This window comes from Bubalus bubalis, chromosome 22 (genome assembly GCF_019923935.1).
Source record: "Bubalus bubalis isolate 160015118507 breed Murrah chromosome 22, NDDB_SH_1, whole genome shotgun sequence".
Classification (NCBI taxonomy): domain Eukaryota; kingdom Metazoa; phylum Chordata; class Mammalia; order Artiodactyla; family Bovidae; genus Bubalus; species Bubalus bubalis.
In genome coordinates this window covers 51,146,863-51,159,564 of record NC_059178.1, presented here as the reverse complement: position 1 = coordinate 51,159,564, position 12,702 = coordinate 51,146,863, and the positions used below count along the sequence as shown (strand labels likewise).

Sequence of the window (12,702 nt, the reverse complement as noted above, 5' to 3'; positions counted from 1 at the left end):
TTCTGTTTAAGACTTGCATTATTTGGTTTCTCTCCCTGTAAGTGAAGCCTATCAGTTCAGTTGCTCAGTTGTGTTGGACTCTGCGACCCCATGCACTGCAGCAAGCCAGGCTTCCCTGTCCATCACCAACCCCCGGAGCTTGTTCAAACTCATGGAAGCATATAATAGAACCATAAAAAGACAGAGAAGAGCCAACAGTAGTGAAGACGGAAGGTTCTGGAACACCAAAGGATTTCAGAGCTGGCATCACATCAAGCAGAAAGGACTGAAGAAGACTGCTGTAAGTTGTGAGGGGACATCCTCAGAAAGCCCTGACCGCAGGGAGGCTCCTCCACACCGCGAGCCACAACCCAGACAGAACCCCCACGAGGGGTGTAAACGGAAGGAGCTCTTTGTCACGACTGTGAACGTGAAAGTGAAAGTTGCTCAGTCGTGTCCGACTCTTCTTGTGATCCCAGGGACTATACAGTTCATGGAATTCTCCAGGCCAGAATAGTGGAGTGGGTAGCCTTTCCCTTCTCCAGGAGATCTTCCCAACCCAGGGATCAAACCCAGGTCTCCACATTACAGGAGGATTCTTTACCAGCAGAGCCACAAGGGAAGCCCAAGAATACTGGAGTGGGTAGCCTATCCCTTCTCCAGTGGGATCTTCCCAACCCAGGAATTGAACTGGGGTCTCCTGCATTGCAGGTGGATTCTTTACCAGCTGAGCCATCAGGGAAGCCCGCTGTTATGACTGTCATACTTACCTAAAACTAGGACAGACCAAGGACGCATGCAATGCATGATGAGGCACCATGTAGTCACACCTCCAGGTTTAACACAGAAATCCTAAATGGTATTGAACTCTCCAACCATTTCCCAAGGCCTACAGCTTTGGTGTTCTGTGCAGTCACACTGGCCCTATGTTTGGTTTCTGCTCTGCTGATGGCATTGGAAATCTTACTAATGTTAGAACAGGAAGCCTGCAGTATCATTTCAAACAGCACATCATGTAGCCAGTCCTGCCATATATGAAACATTGAAAAATGTGATCTGTGTGCTTGCAGGTTTTGGACCAGATAAACACATTAGAATAATCCTCAATCTCCCAGTAAATTGGGGGCCATTATGAAGACAGGTGATGGGAAGCTGAATGGTCCTTTTAAGGCTACATCATCTTGTTCCTAGGTCCATTCTCTTTGCTTGTTGAACTGTCAACATTGTTTTTTGCAGCTATTCACGTTCTTGTTTTGTGGACAGAAAAATTAAGGTAGAAAACACACTTACCCTCTGGTCATCTGGCCTGTAAGTAGAGCTACAGAAGAAATACATGCTCAGAAATTTTAGTCAGGCTAAGTTAATGACATGTGGTTAATAAATAATAATGGGTAATATGACTAATATTATTCCTTTTTTAAAAAAGAAATTAAAAGTTAAACTTTCAGAGATACATTTAATAGTGATTTCCTAGGCCTATTTTACATAATCTTGATCTGGCATATTTTCAGCATTTTTCCTGTCTAAAGTTTTACATGCTTCTCAAAAACGCTGATATCTAAAGATATGGAAAAGAATGTTATTTCTCACATAGATAAGGATCATACATCAACTATGGAAGACTACCTCAAACTCTACGTGGCTCTTCGTGTGTGTAAGGCATGAAAAATTTCCATTCATTTTTGTCAGAAAAACAGATTTTTTTGGGAAAAAAATGCATTCTCTATAGTCCTTTAATATCTCTGCACTGATGACTAGAGAAACAGAAGTCCCAATGATTACCATGACTAGAAAATTAAAAACTAACAAAACAAAATTAAACAAGCTTATCTCCTCTAATACACGGTCCTTGAGATTGAAAGTTAAAATGATGTTTGAAGTTCTAATCATGTGATGCCAGGATATAGACTACTGTCCAACTGCCCACAGGTGAGGTTTTACCTATACAGGGCCTATGGGACACCTATTATCTTACAGCAAAGCTAAAATCACAAGCCAGTCACTAGTAGCAGCAAAATATCTAGCCCTTGGGATTAGTACACGCTAGTTTTGGACCAGTTATATAACGCAAGAGGTGTATAATTTGTGAGCAAACTGTCAGAGGCTTGTCAATGTCTTTCTAGGCTGCAGAGTAGATATATAAGGGAACGGGTGGGTGTCTGAATTGAGGTTCTCAGATCTATCATTAAATCAACCACGAGCACAACTTTACATTCACAGGATTCACATCATGAAGCAGATACTTTCATTTACTTCCCCTTCAATACTTGCTCAATCAGAACTATTTCTCCTCTGTCAGACTCTTCAGGCAGCTTCCAAACTTCATCACAACACTGGTATAAAACACGCAATGCAGCCTCTGTGAACATTCTAATGAATGATGAGCTGGCCTTGAATTCGTCTCTTTTTGCACATTACAGCTGTCATTCTCAAAAGACATTTAAAATATGTACCCCGCCACACAGTGATTTGAGAATGAATGAATACTGCCATTTTTATAATATGGAAAACAGGGTGGTGAATGGCATTAAAATATTCATTTAGGATCATAAGTATCATCAATGATTCAAGATCATAAACTTTGCTATTTGAAGAGGCATTCTTCTCCATGATAAAGATAAAATTACTAAAATACAGAGAAATTTTGGATTTTTTCAGTGGTGAAGAAAAGCCATGGCTCACACCCAGCAATACTGCCCTATTCCAACAGCCAGAGAAGCATAATAGATAAAATATTATTTTATAACCAAGAAAACAGCACTCCAAATTATAGCCTTACTGAATGTAAACCATTTCATCTTCAAAGCAAAACAGAACATCTAGCCAAACAACCACATTTTCTATCCAGGCAGTTTTGCAACCCATATTTTTTTTTTCTTCTAAAATGAAAAAAAGTCATTTAATTTAGTTTTTGATTTAGCAGATCATCATCCTAATTGTTATGTTTCAACTAATTTCCCTGAGAAAACCAGCCTCTGGAAGGAGAAGCTGTAAATACTATATATTCTGCTGCATGGCAGGGAGATTTTGCTGAAGATTTAAAATTCTACTGTGTGTAATTCCTATGTGAGTTAATTAAAGAAAACAAATTGAAACATTGCAGAGGTAAATATTCAACATTTTCTTATAGAGTCAAGAGACACCAGCTGAAAAACTTTTCAATAGCTCATATTTTGCTTAATTTTGATAGAAATTCTGATCAATGTAGTACAATATTTTTAAAAGGTGCTAATGGCTTTATAAATAATATGCTATTTATTACCATGGTACATTTTTTGAGAAACACACAAGAAAAATAGAGTTTCAACAGTTTCAACTACACTGAATCAAAATAACTATTTTTAATTCTATGGCAAGAAAGAAATAATGACTTTACAAGGAGAGCCACATGTCAATGTTTACCTGTTTTGGGCTCCACTGAGAAGTATGGCTGCCCCTGCAGGATGCTGTAGACCACTCGAGCGCTGTTGCCATATGTAGGGTCGTCAGCATCCGTCGCTGTCACCTGGACCACTGAGGTCCCTACATGACAATCCAAAATCAATCAATTAAAAACTCCCAAATGCCATAAAACAAGAGAAATCACCAAACACTAAAGATGCCACATTAATGTAAAGATATAAAGATGCTTTCCAGTTTTCATTTTTCTTTTTCTCAGGGATGTGAAAAATGGATACGTTTTTGTGTCTAAGACAAATTCCAAAAGATGATAAATGGTAATTCCTCAGAAATACTTAAGGGACACGAAAAGATGTTGGTTAAAAAAAAAAATAGGACTGACAATGCCAAGTTAGGCAGGGATATATTGTCAGAATTGGGTTTCAACTTTTAGGCACCTCATCCATCAAGGTCTACAAGAGCAACCTCTAAGTCTCAATCAGTCTAAAAAGCAGCATGACAGATTCTAGCACCTTGACACTCAAATCATGGGGCAACCCACTGCTGCAGCAACAGAAATGGAAACTTCAGTAACTGAGTAAGTTAATAAAGAATATTTGATTGGTACATTTAACTGGATATTAGGTGGCTACTCTCTTAGTAGTTTTTTTCATTTCACTAATTGACTTATAACAAAAGCATGAAATGAACACTGAAACCAAACCCTCCCAAAGGAGAAAAAACATGATAACCTGAAAAATCACAACAGTGGTTGCTTTTCTACATTTTGTATGAGAGAATGCCGTATTGCTTCTTCCTTCACTATGCATTCACTTATTCCAGATAGAAAGCATTCAGTGGGATCTGTTGTTTTCATTTCCACTTGGAATCTCATCTTAAAAATATTAGCTACCCACATTTGCTTAGTTTAAATATGTTAGCACAGGATATTTTAGTATATATGTCCTAGTTGATGGGCATGGGACAACTCCCTTTCTTTATGTATTCATTCAAGGCTCAAGTTGGTTTCTAATAAATTCTTGAAAACATGGCATTTTTCATCTAATATCTGTTTTAGATCTATTCCTATGTAGATCTTCCTTTCAAAATTCCTTAAATAAGTCATTAAATGCTGATCTTACTATAAATCTATTCTCTTTTCCACATTATGATTTCCCTAACTGATTCCATTTCCTTTCAAACTGGGTAAAAATTGTGAGTGTCATTTTTTAAATTCTGAAGATTTATTTTTTTATTTGGTAGACTTAGGAGATTGTGCCATGTGGCTGCTTGGTAGGACCAAATGGTGAATGATGTATATTTAAAAATCTTTTTAAATATAGATTTTGACTATCTTAAAATGTTAGGATCAATGACTTTGATATTCTCAATTTCCTCTATAATTCACCATCTTTATAGCAATATTTACTCTGGTGATATGCTTAAGTACCCATTGGAAAACAACTTGCAACAAAATAATGAAAACTATACCTCAGTAAATTTTGTTGTATGTATTTTTTTTCTGAAAGTGAAGTTGCTCAGTCGTGTCCAACTCTTTGCGACCCCATGGACTGTAGCCTACCAGGTTCCACCGTCAATGGGATTTTCCAGGCAAGAATACTGGAGTGGGTTGCCATTTCCTTCTCCAGGAAATCTTCCCAACCCAGGGATTGAACCCGGGTCTCCCGCATTGTAGGCAGATGCTTTTACCCTCTGAGCCACCAGGGAAGTCATCAGGAATTTTTTTTCTGAAGTGTTCATTAAATAATTTATGACACACAAATATAGTCACACAGACACACACACCCATTCTTGTGCTTATCTATGCTTTTCTGGCAACAAGCAATCCCAGGGGACTATGAGGGTCTCAAATCTTATAATACGTTAGTATACAATGAACAACAAAAAAATAGCCCTGAATAATAAACATAGAGAACTTATGTTGTATATACCACAGTATTTAGTGGCTATTATAACTATTTGGTTACAAGTAAACACTTTGATAAACAGAGTCATGATAAATCCATAGGATATGTTTTATATAAGCATTTACTGTGCTTAGCTCAAGTTTGGATTTTTAATCCAGTGAACTCTCTCACTGTCTAATAAATCCTGAAGACATTTCAGAATCATTTTCTAAAAAGTCCTTCATTTTGATATTTGGCAAAACTAATACAGTTATGTAAAGTTTAAAAATAAAATAAAATTAAAAAAAAATAAAAAATAAAAAGTCCTGAGCCTGCTGGAATCAATCAAATAACTAAAATAACTTACACATGTGTATAATAGTCATATTGTTTGATATCAGAGTGGTACCATTGGAACAAAAACTACAGTGCAGTTACTCAACCTCTGGGACACAAAGCTTGCATTAATCCAATTTGCACTTCTATCTTCTACTTAGGAAAGGAAAGCCTTATCAAGCCCACAAAAAATACCAAAAATGCCCAGGAGAATTGTAGCACTGAACTGAATTGCTTACACACACCTCAAAACCTCCTGTTTCTCTAAACATTACTACTTTGGGAGGACAGTGCGCCTACTCTTTTCTCTAAAACCTCCCAAATCTTGTTATTGTTGCTGTCACATAGTTGTTGTTGTTTCTGTCATTAAATGAGAGCAGCAGGAAGCATTCTGAAGGTGTGGGTGGTATTGAGAGGGTGTGAATAAGCCTGTTTGGTCAAAGAATGTTTACACAGAAGATAATTACAAGCAGCTGCTGCCACCGTGGTTCAGAAGTTTTCCTGACCACAAGCACCCTTGGTTCATTTTCAGTTATTTCTTCAGCGGCTAGAATCACAGTCCTAAAATAATGTTCCCTCTCCCGTCTGATAGGAACAGAAATTGAGGGTCACTAAATTGTGATTTCCCTAAAGGGTACATGTAATACACATCTTTGCAATTCCAGTTCCCTGCATAGCGGATGTACAGATGAAAAGCTGGAATGAATGCAACGACCTTTATTTCCAGTAAAACAAATCACAATCAATCAATAAAATAAAACAAATCACAATCAGTCAAGTATTATATCACACTGGTAAAATTTTCAGGGTTTCCCAGGTGGCACAGTGGTTAAGAACCTGCCAGCCAATGCAAGAGAAACAAGAGACATAGGTTCAATCCCTGGGTCAGGAAGATACCTTTGAGTAGGAAATGGCAACCCGTGCCAGTATTCTTGACTGAGAAATCCCATGGACAGAAGAACCTGGGCTACAGTCCCTGGGGTCTCAAAGAGTCAGACACGACTAAGCACATATATACAAAACTTTCAAGTTAAAGACCTCAGTTGAAATAGGTGTAAAAATACAAGCTCCATTATTATTTTAAATAAACTTCCTCCTCCAATACCATAAACAATAGGAAATAAAATATATAAATCAACTGGTCTCTGTTCCAGCTTCATAATTTTTTTTTTATTATCTTGTAAGATCATCCATATCTAAGTTACATACTGGCTGAAAACTATTCCAAAGGTAGCTAAACAAGTGGAATTTAAGAGAGAGTTTAATAGTATTTGAAATACAGTATATACTAAAGGTAATCTACTTTCTATTTTTCCAGTCATGGGGCAATGGTCAGAAGGCCTTTTGGTAAAACAGCCTTCATTATTCTCTTATATATCTCACGCTGAGCATCACCTTACCATCATTATAAACAGTATACATTTGAGTATAAATTCTCATGCATCTAAATTTCTGGAGAAATTACAAAAAGATTAGTGGTGGCAGGTGAATGGACATTTATGGGCTGAAGCACACTCTACGAGAAATAACTAAATGTTAGCCTGGCTACAATGATAGTCTACCTGATACCCTGGCCCTAGAGACATGCTTAGAATAGCAAATTATTATCCTAACATGGGGAGAAAGAAAACTAAATCATCACAGGATATGTCTGGAATTTTTTTTTTTTTTTGGTTTGATACTAAGTTTATTTGGAAGGTTTTTTTTTTTTTTTTTAACCTCTTAAGCATAATTTTAATTTTTTTTGAAGGGGGGTGGTGGTTGGTGAGCTATACCACACAGCCCGTGGGATCTGAGTTCCCCTGTCAAGGATCAAACCCAGGGTCTGGTCAGTGAAAGCACTGAATTCTAACCACTGGTCTGCCAGGGGATTCCCTCATTTTTTAATTTTAAATATTAAATTGAAAAGGGACGATAAGACCGAGGTAATTTCTTGAAGACACTGAGCAGTGTAAAAGAAGAATTTCCATACAAATAAAATAATGTGTCAAAAAGTAGAATTTAGACACTGGCTACTAACACATCTCAAATATTCCCTCACTCAAAATAGTAATTTCTATACAAATATTAATGTGATTCTTTTTCTGGTACTTATGATGATTTAATTTTAAACACAAACCTCCCCAAATCAGACAGTGCCAGACCAACTTGCGCTTACTCACCCACAGGTGACATTTCAGGAACCCCTGCCGTGTACGGGCCATCCAAGAATTTGGGTTCGTTGTCGTTGATGTCCTGAATCTTGATGATGAACTCGGACTCGGGTTCCACGGGCTTGTTGGTGAGCCGGTCCAACGCCTGGGCTCGAAGCGTGTAGTAGGCTTGCTCCTCGCGATCCAGCCTCTTGGTAGCATGAATATCCCCAGTGTTCTCATCAATAATGAAAATGGAACTTGCCCCTTCGCCTGACAAGATGTATTTGATGGAACCATCTCCTTTATCAACATCAGAGTGAAGCTGGTGAAAAATTCATGTGAGATGAGATTAACTTACAAGAGTGTCAGCGATATGGAGATATGTAAAAATAATTCTAATGTCAGGCAGCAGCACATGAAATTTTATTGTTCTTGGAAAGATAAGCGGACCTGTATTGTGCACAGTTGAAAAGGCTATTTAGAATGTGTCAGCTTGCACTTGCGAGCAAGACAATTGCATTTCTTCTGGTACCCAGCCTCACTTCCAAAGGAATTTTATATCATTCCCAAAGTTAGAAACTTGCTGTCTGTCCTTGCCAGTTTTAGCCATCTTCCCTGACCAGAGCAGATAGTCAGTAAACATGTACAACCAGTCAGTTCAATCATATTCCAAGCAAAAGGACTTGTTCGAGCACATGAGTAAGTGTAGATCTAATACATTAAGTAAAATGCTTAGAAATCATCACATCCTCTTCGGGTACCCTTCCCTCGCACCCCCACAACTTCTCATGATTATTAAGTATGGATGGCTGTCCAGTCACTAAATGGGTCTCCAAATCCTGTTCTATATTTTAAAATTTGAAGCTGGAAAAAAAAAATTACACTGCTCTCTGAAGTAGGAATTTTAAATCAATATGTGCTTGAGACTTCAACTAAAACCTTTCTTGAAATACCAAGCACTGCATTAAATTTGCATGATTAACCCCGGCTCCGGCTGCAGGGGCAGCCCCTACTGATTTGCATTTCATATCTGGAGCTGTCCCTTCTGTGTATGTCAGAACATTATGTCGAACAGAGGAACCTGAGGAAACTCGGAAATAATTACATCTTTCCCTGAACTTCATAACCTGAGAAATGCAGCACCCAATCCAGAATTTCAACAATCTTTCATCCTCAGGAACCGCTCCTGATTCTGGACTGCTGTGATTCTGGACTGCAAATAATACAAAGGCGAAAACCCAATTTACCAAATAGCAAGGCTGCCCTGCGGAACTATGTTGGCACCCTTTTTTTTTTTTTTAATTTTTTTTTATTTTATTTTTAAACTTTACAATATTGTATTAGTTTTGCCAAATATCGAAATGAATCCGCCACAGGTAAAAGACAAGGTGTATGGGGCTTCCCAGGTGGCTCAGTGGAATCCACTGAGTGGATTCATCGTAAGAATCCACCTGCCATCGCAAGAAAAAGACAAAGTGCAAAAAATATAGGATATGGGAAACTATTCAGGCAAGTGGGTACCCAGTCCATTTCCATCTTTAGCTGTTGAGGATACTACATTTGTACCATGAATTTCTCTGAGTGATCCTTCCATTGCATTGTAACAGCTGTGTTTATACTCGGCTTCTGAATACTTAAGTACCTGACTCATCCTTTCGTTTCTGTAGTTTTCAGCCAGGACAAAATGATACAAAAAAATTAATTTCTGGCACAAGTTTTAATTTAGCTTTGTTCAGAGCGGCATTAGCGAGTGAATCACTCTGCAGCAAGATTATCCAGCATATGGAGAAGATGTGTTCTTGAAATATAATGAATTATTTAATTTTCTTAAGTCATTCTCAGGGTGTCTATTACATACATATATAATAGCTTGTATGAGGCAAGCTAAAAATCCCTCAAGTTTGACTTATTGAGTACTCCCTGTGTTCCAGGAACCACTGTTAATATTCTCTATAGAGTAACCCATCCCAGGCTCACACTGACTTCATCATCCTTTTAACAGATGAGGAAACTGAGGTAGAGAAAGGCCTGAGGTCACGTGGCCAACTCTGCAGCTACATCCCTACAGGTGGCGCTAGTGGTAAAGAAGTTGCCAATGCAGGCGGCATGAGAGATGCGGGTTTGATCCCAGGTCCGGAAGATCCCCTGCAGGAGGGCATGGCACCCCACTCCAGTATTCTTGCCTGGAAAATCCCATGGACAGAGGAGCCTGGTGGGCTACAGTCCAATGGGGTTGCAAAGAGCTGAACACGACTGAAGGGACTCAGCACACAGCACGCACAGGAGTATGAAAATGTCAGCCTGGTGGAAAGCCCATCCTCTACTCCTGCACTGGCATCCTGCCTCTGGGGGACGGGCTGTGTCTTGTGAGGGGAGGACATTAAAAGCTGCTACAAAGGAGAACTCAACTCAGGGCAGAATAAAGCAACCCGCCCCCACCAGATCGCCCCTCTAGATCTTAAAGATGCTCAATGCTTCCAGGGGTTTACATCAACACACTTCACAACGTGCTAGAAGGGACTTTTCTGACATCACAGAACAGCAGTAGACTCCACCACACTCATCAGCACAAAGACCTGAGTCCAGAGACAGAAGATGACAGGTGAGAATAAAGCGGGGCTCCCCTGGTGGCTCAGCAGTAAAGGATCTGTCTGTCAATGCAGGAGACGCAGGTTCAATCCCTGGGTTGGGAAGATCCCCTGGAGAAGCGAATGGCTGCCCACCCCAGCATTCTTGCCTGGAGAATCCCATGGACAGAGGAGCCTGGCGGGCTACAGTCCATGCAGTCACAAAGAGTCAAACACGACTGAAGTGACTAAGCACGAGCCCAAAGCAGAGTCCCCTGCTGCACACACCTCTCACTGCCACTCTCTCAACCCCTCCTTGCCTCATCTGTTCCTCTCTGGGTCAGCAGAGGGTCTCTGCTGATGGTAGTGTGAAATATTAGAAAGAGCTTCTGACCATGTAAATACATAAGTAATACCCAGGCTGCATCTTAATCAAAGGTATGGGCTCCCATTCACGGGACCAGCACTTGTGATTCATTTAACTAATTCCTATCAACTGACGGCCATCTTCACAGCGTGGCGATCCAATATTCCTGGGGTATTCAGGTAAGGGAGGACGCCTTCCTTCCCATAAAGGAAATGACCAAAAATGACCTTCAGCCTGAGCTCTGATGCCATATTTGGCGTTATGCGATACCGTTAGTTGTTCTCCATTACTGAGAGCGAAAGAGCTCAAAGGTAAAAACGGTTCATATTGCTTGTTTTCCCAGTCATTCAAGGATCAGCATTCTTTTCTTCTACCTCTAACTGCCACCACCATCACCAACCTCTCACACACACACACACACATACATCTATTGCAGGAGCCCTGAAATCTATCGCTCTCCCCATCACTGACATTTTTCTCCTAGCTGGGACTATCACTAGACTTGTAACCACTGCCAAAATTCAGAAGCGTAAAAACGCTGTAAGTCTAACCCGGTGTCCTTGCGAGGTTAGTAGAGGCATCTACTGTTGAAAGTAAATGATCAACTAGGAAACATTAAGATGGAGAAGAAATTATCAGTGATTCACACACTAAATCTGTGAGGCTTCGCCCACTATACTAACCTTAATAGGTTAAGTGAAACCCATGCTGTTAGGAAAAACTATACTACTACCTTTCCGTGCTGAAGAAGCATGCCCAGCAAACAAAAATGCTGAGAAACTACTGAATGGCAATCTATCAATGCAGTCCCCCCGCCCCCTCCACACACACCCAAACACGGCTGCACAGTCTTTGTAAATGACTATTACAGACGAGAGTAGGACGCTCTACAGTGAAGACCTCTGGCCAGGAAAAAAGAAATGTCTATGGTCCCAATATGCTAAGTGAACAAATGAGCAATAAATGAAAAACACCATAAAAAACAAAGATCTGTACTCTATTTGGAGCAGAGTAGAACTCATGATGTTTTGCCTATTTCAGTTGCCAATATCCCCGTAAACCTCATCTTTTGATTCATCTAAACAATAACAAAATCTTGATTCATCACCAGAAAAAAAAAACTCATTTTTACTGTCTGCATCTCTATATCTTTTTCAAAATATTTGCTGTGGCTCCAAAAGTAAATATTTACATTTTTCTTTTTCTGGCAAATGAGCATACACAGGGAGGAGCACACATCTCTTAGCTGAGTCCAGCTCATGATAAGGCGACCAAATAAGCAGGAAGGCGAACCAAGTATGATGCCAACCCAGTGCCCCTGTGTCACTGCTGTGTTTGGTAACAACGTAAGAAATGTGAAACTGTTGGATTCCATCATAATCTACCTGGGCCAGGACGCAAAGCACACTTCACCTGCGCCTGAAGTACAATCTGTTTAATAATCCACTATGAGGAGAAGATGGGGCGAGTTGAGAGAGGAACACTGGCATAGATACACTACCATGTATAATACAGAGAGCTAGTGGGAAGCTGCTGTCTAGCAGAGGAAGCTCAGCCCAGTGCTCTGTCTGTGATGACCTGGAGGGGTGCGAGGGAGGCTCAAGAGGGAGGAATATATGTATACACAGAGCTGATTCACACTGGACAGCAGAAACCAACACAACACTGTAAAACAATTATTCTCCAGCTAAAAAACAATAATAATAATCCACTAGGACTCCATCATCCCCCACTCAATGGAATTTCGTACTCATCACCTCTACACATCAACCCTTTCTTCAGTCTTTCTGAACAATAATCCCAACTTGGAATCTTAAAATCTTCCACTTGGGCTATAACAAAACTCCCCAGCTACTCTTCACTTTGAATAACTCATATCATCTATGCTGTTACACTGCATGTCAGCAATGACCTTCCTAAAACTATACTGAAGTACAGTATAGGGTATGTCACAGCCCTTATCAAATACATCTAATTGCTTCCCATGGTCTCCAGGTTTAACCCCAGATCTTAAGCACAGGGCTCCACATGGC

General features: G+C 39.8%; 1 protein-coding gene across 4 annotated transcripts in view; it reads right to left on the bottom strand.

Annotated features, from left to right (window-relative positions):
* Nucleotides 1–12,702, bottom strand: part of CDH7 (cadherin 7) — a 139,662-nt gene that overhangs the window by 67,724 nt on the left and 59,236 nt on the right. For 3 of the 4 annotated variants that reach the window (XM_044934463.2, XM_044934462.2, XM_044934461.2), the window contains exons 3-4: nucleotides 7,763–8,057; nucleotides 3,382–3,501 (exon numbers count right to left, since the gene is read on the bottom strand). In XM_044934463.2, coding sequence (XP_044790398.2) covers nucleotides 3,382–3,501; nucleotides 7,763–8,057 — 415 coding nt within the window. Of the gene's footprint in view, nucleotides 1–3,381; nucleotides 3,502–7,762; nucleotides 8,058–12,702 lie in introns of those variants that run through there. The other variant, XM_044934465.2, reaches the window with a different exon arrangement.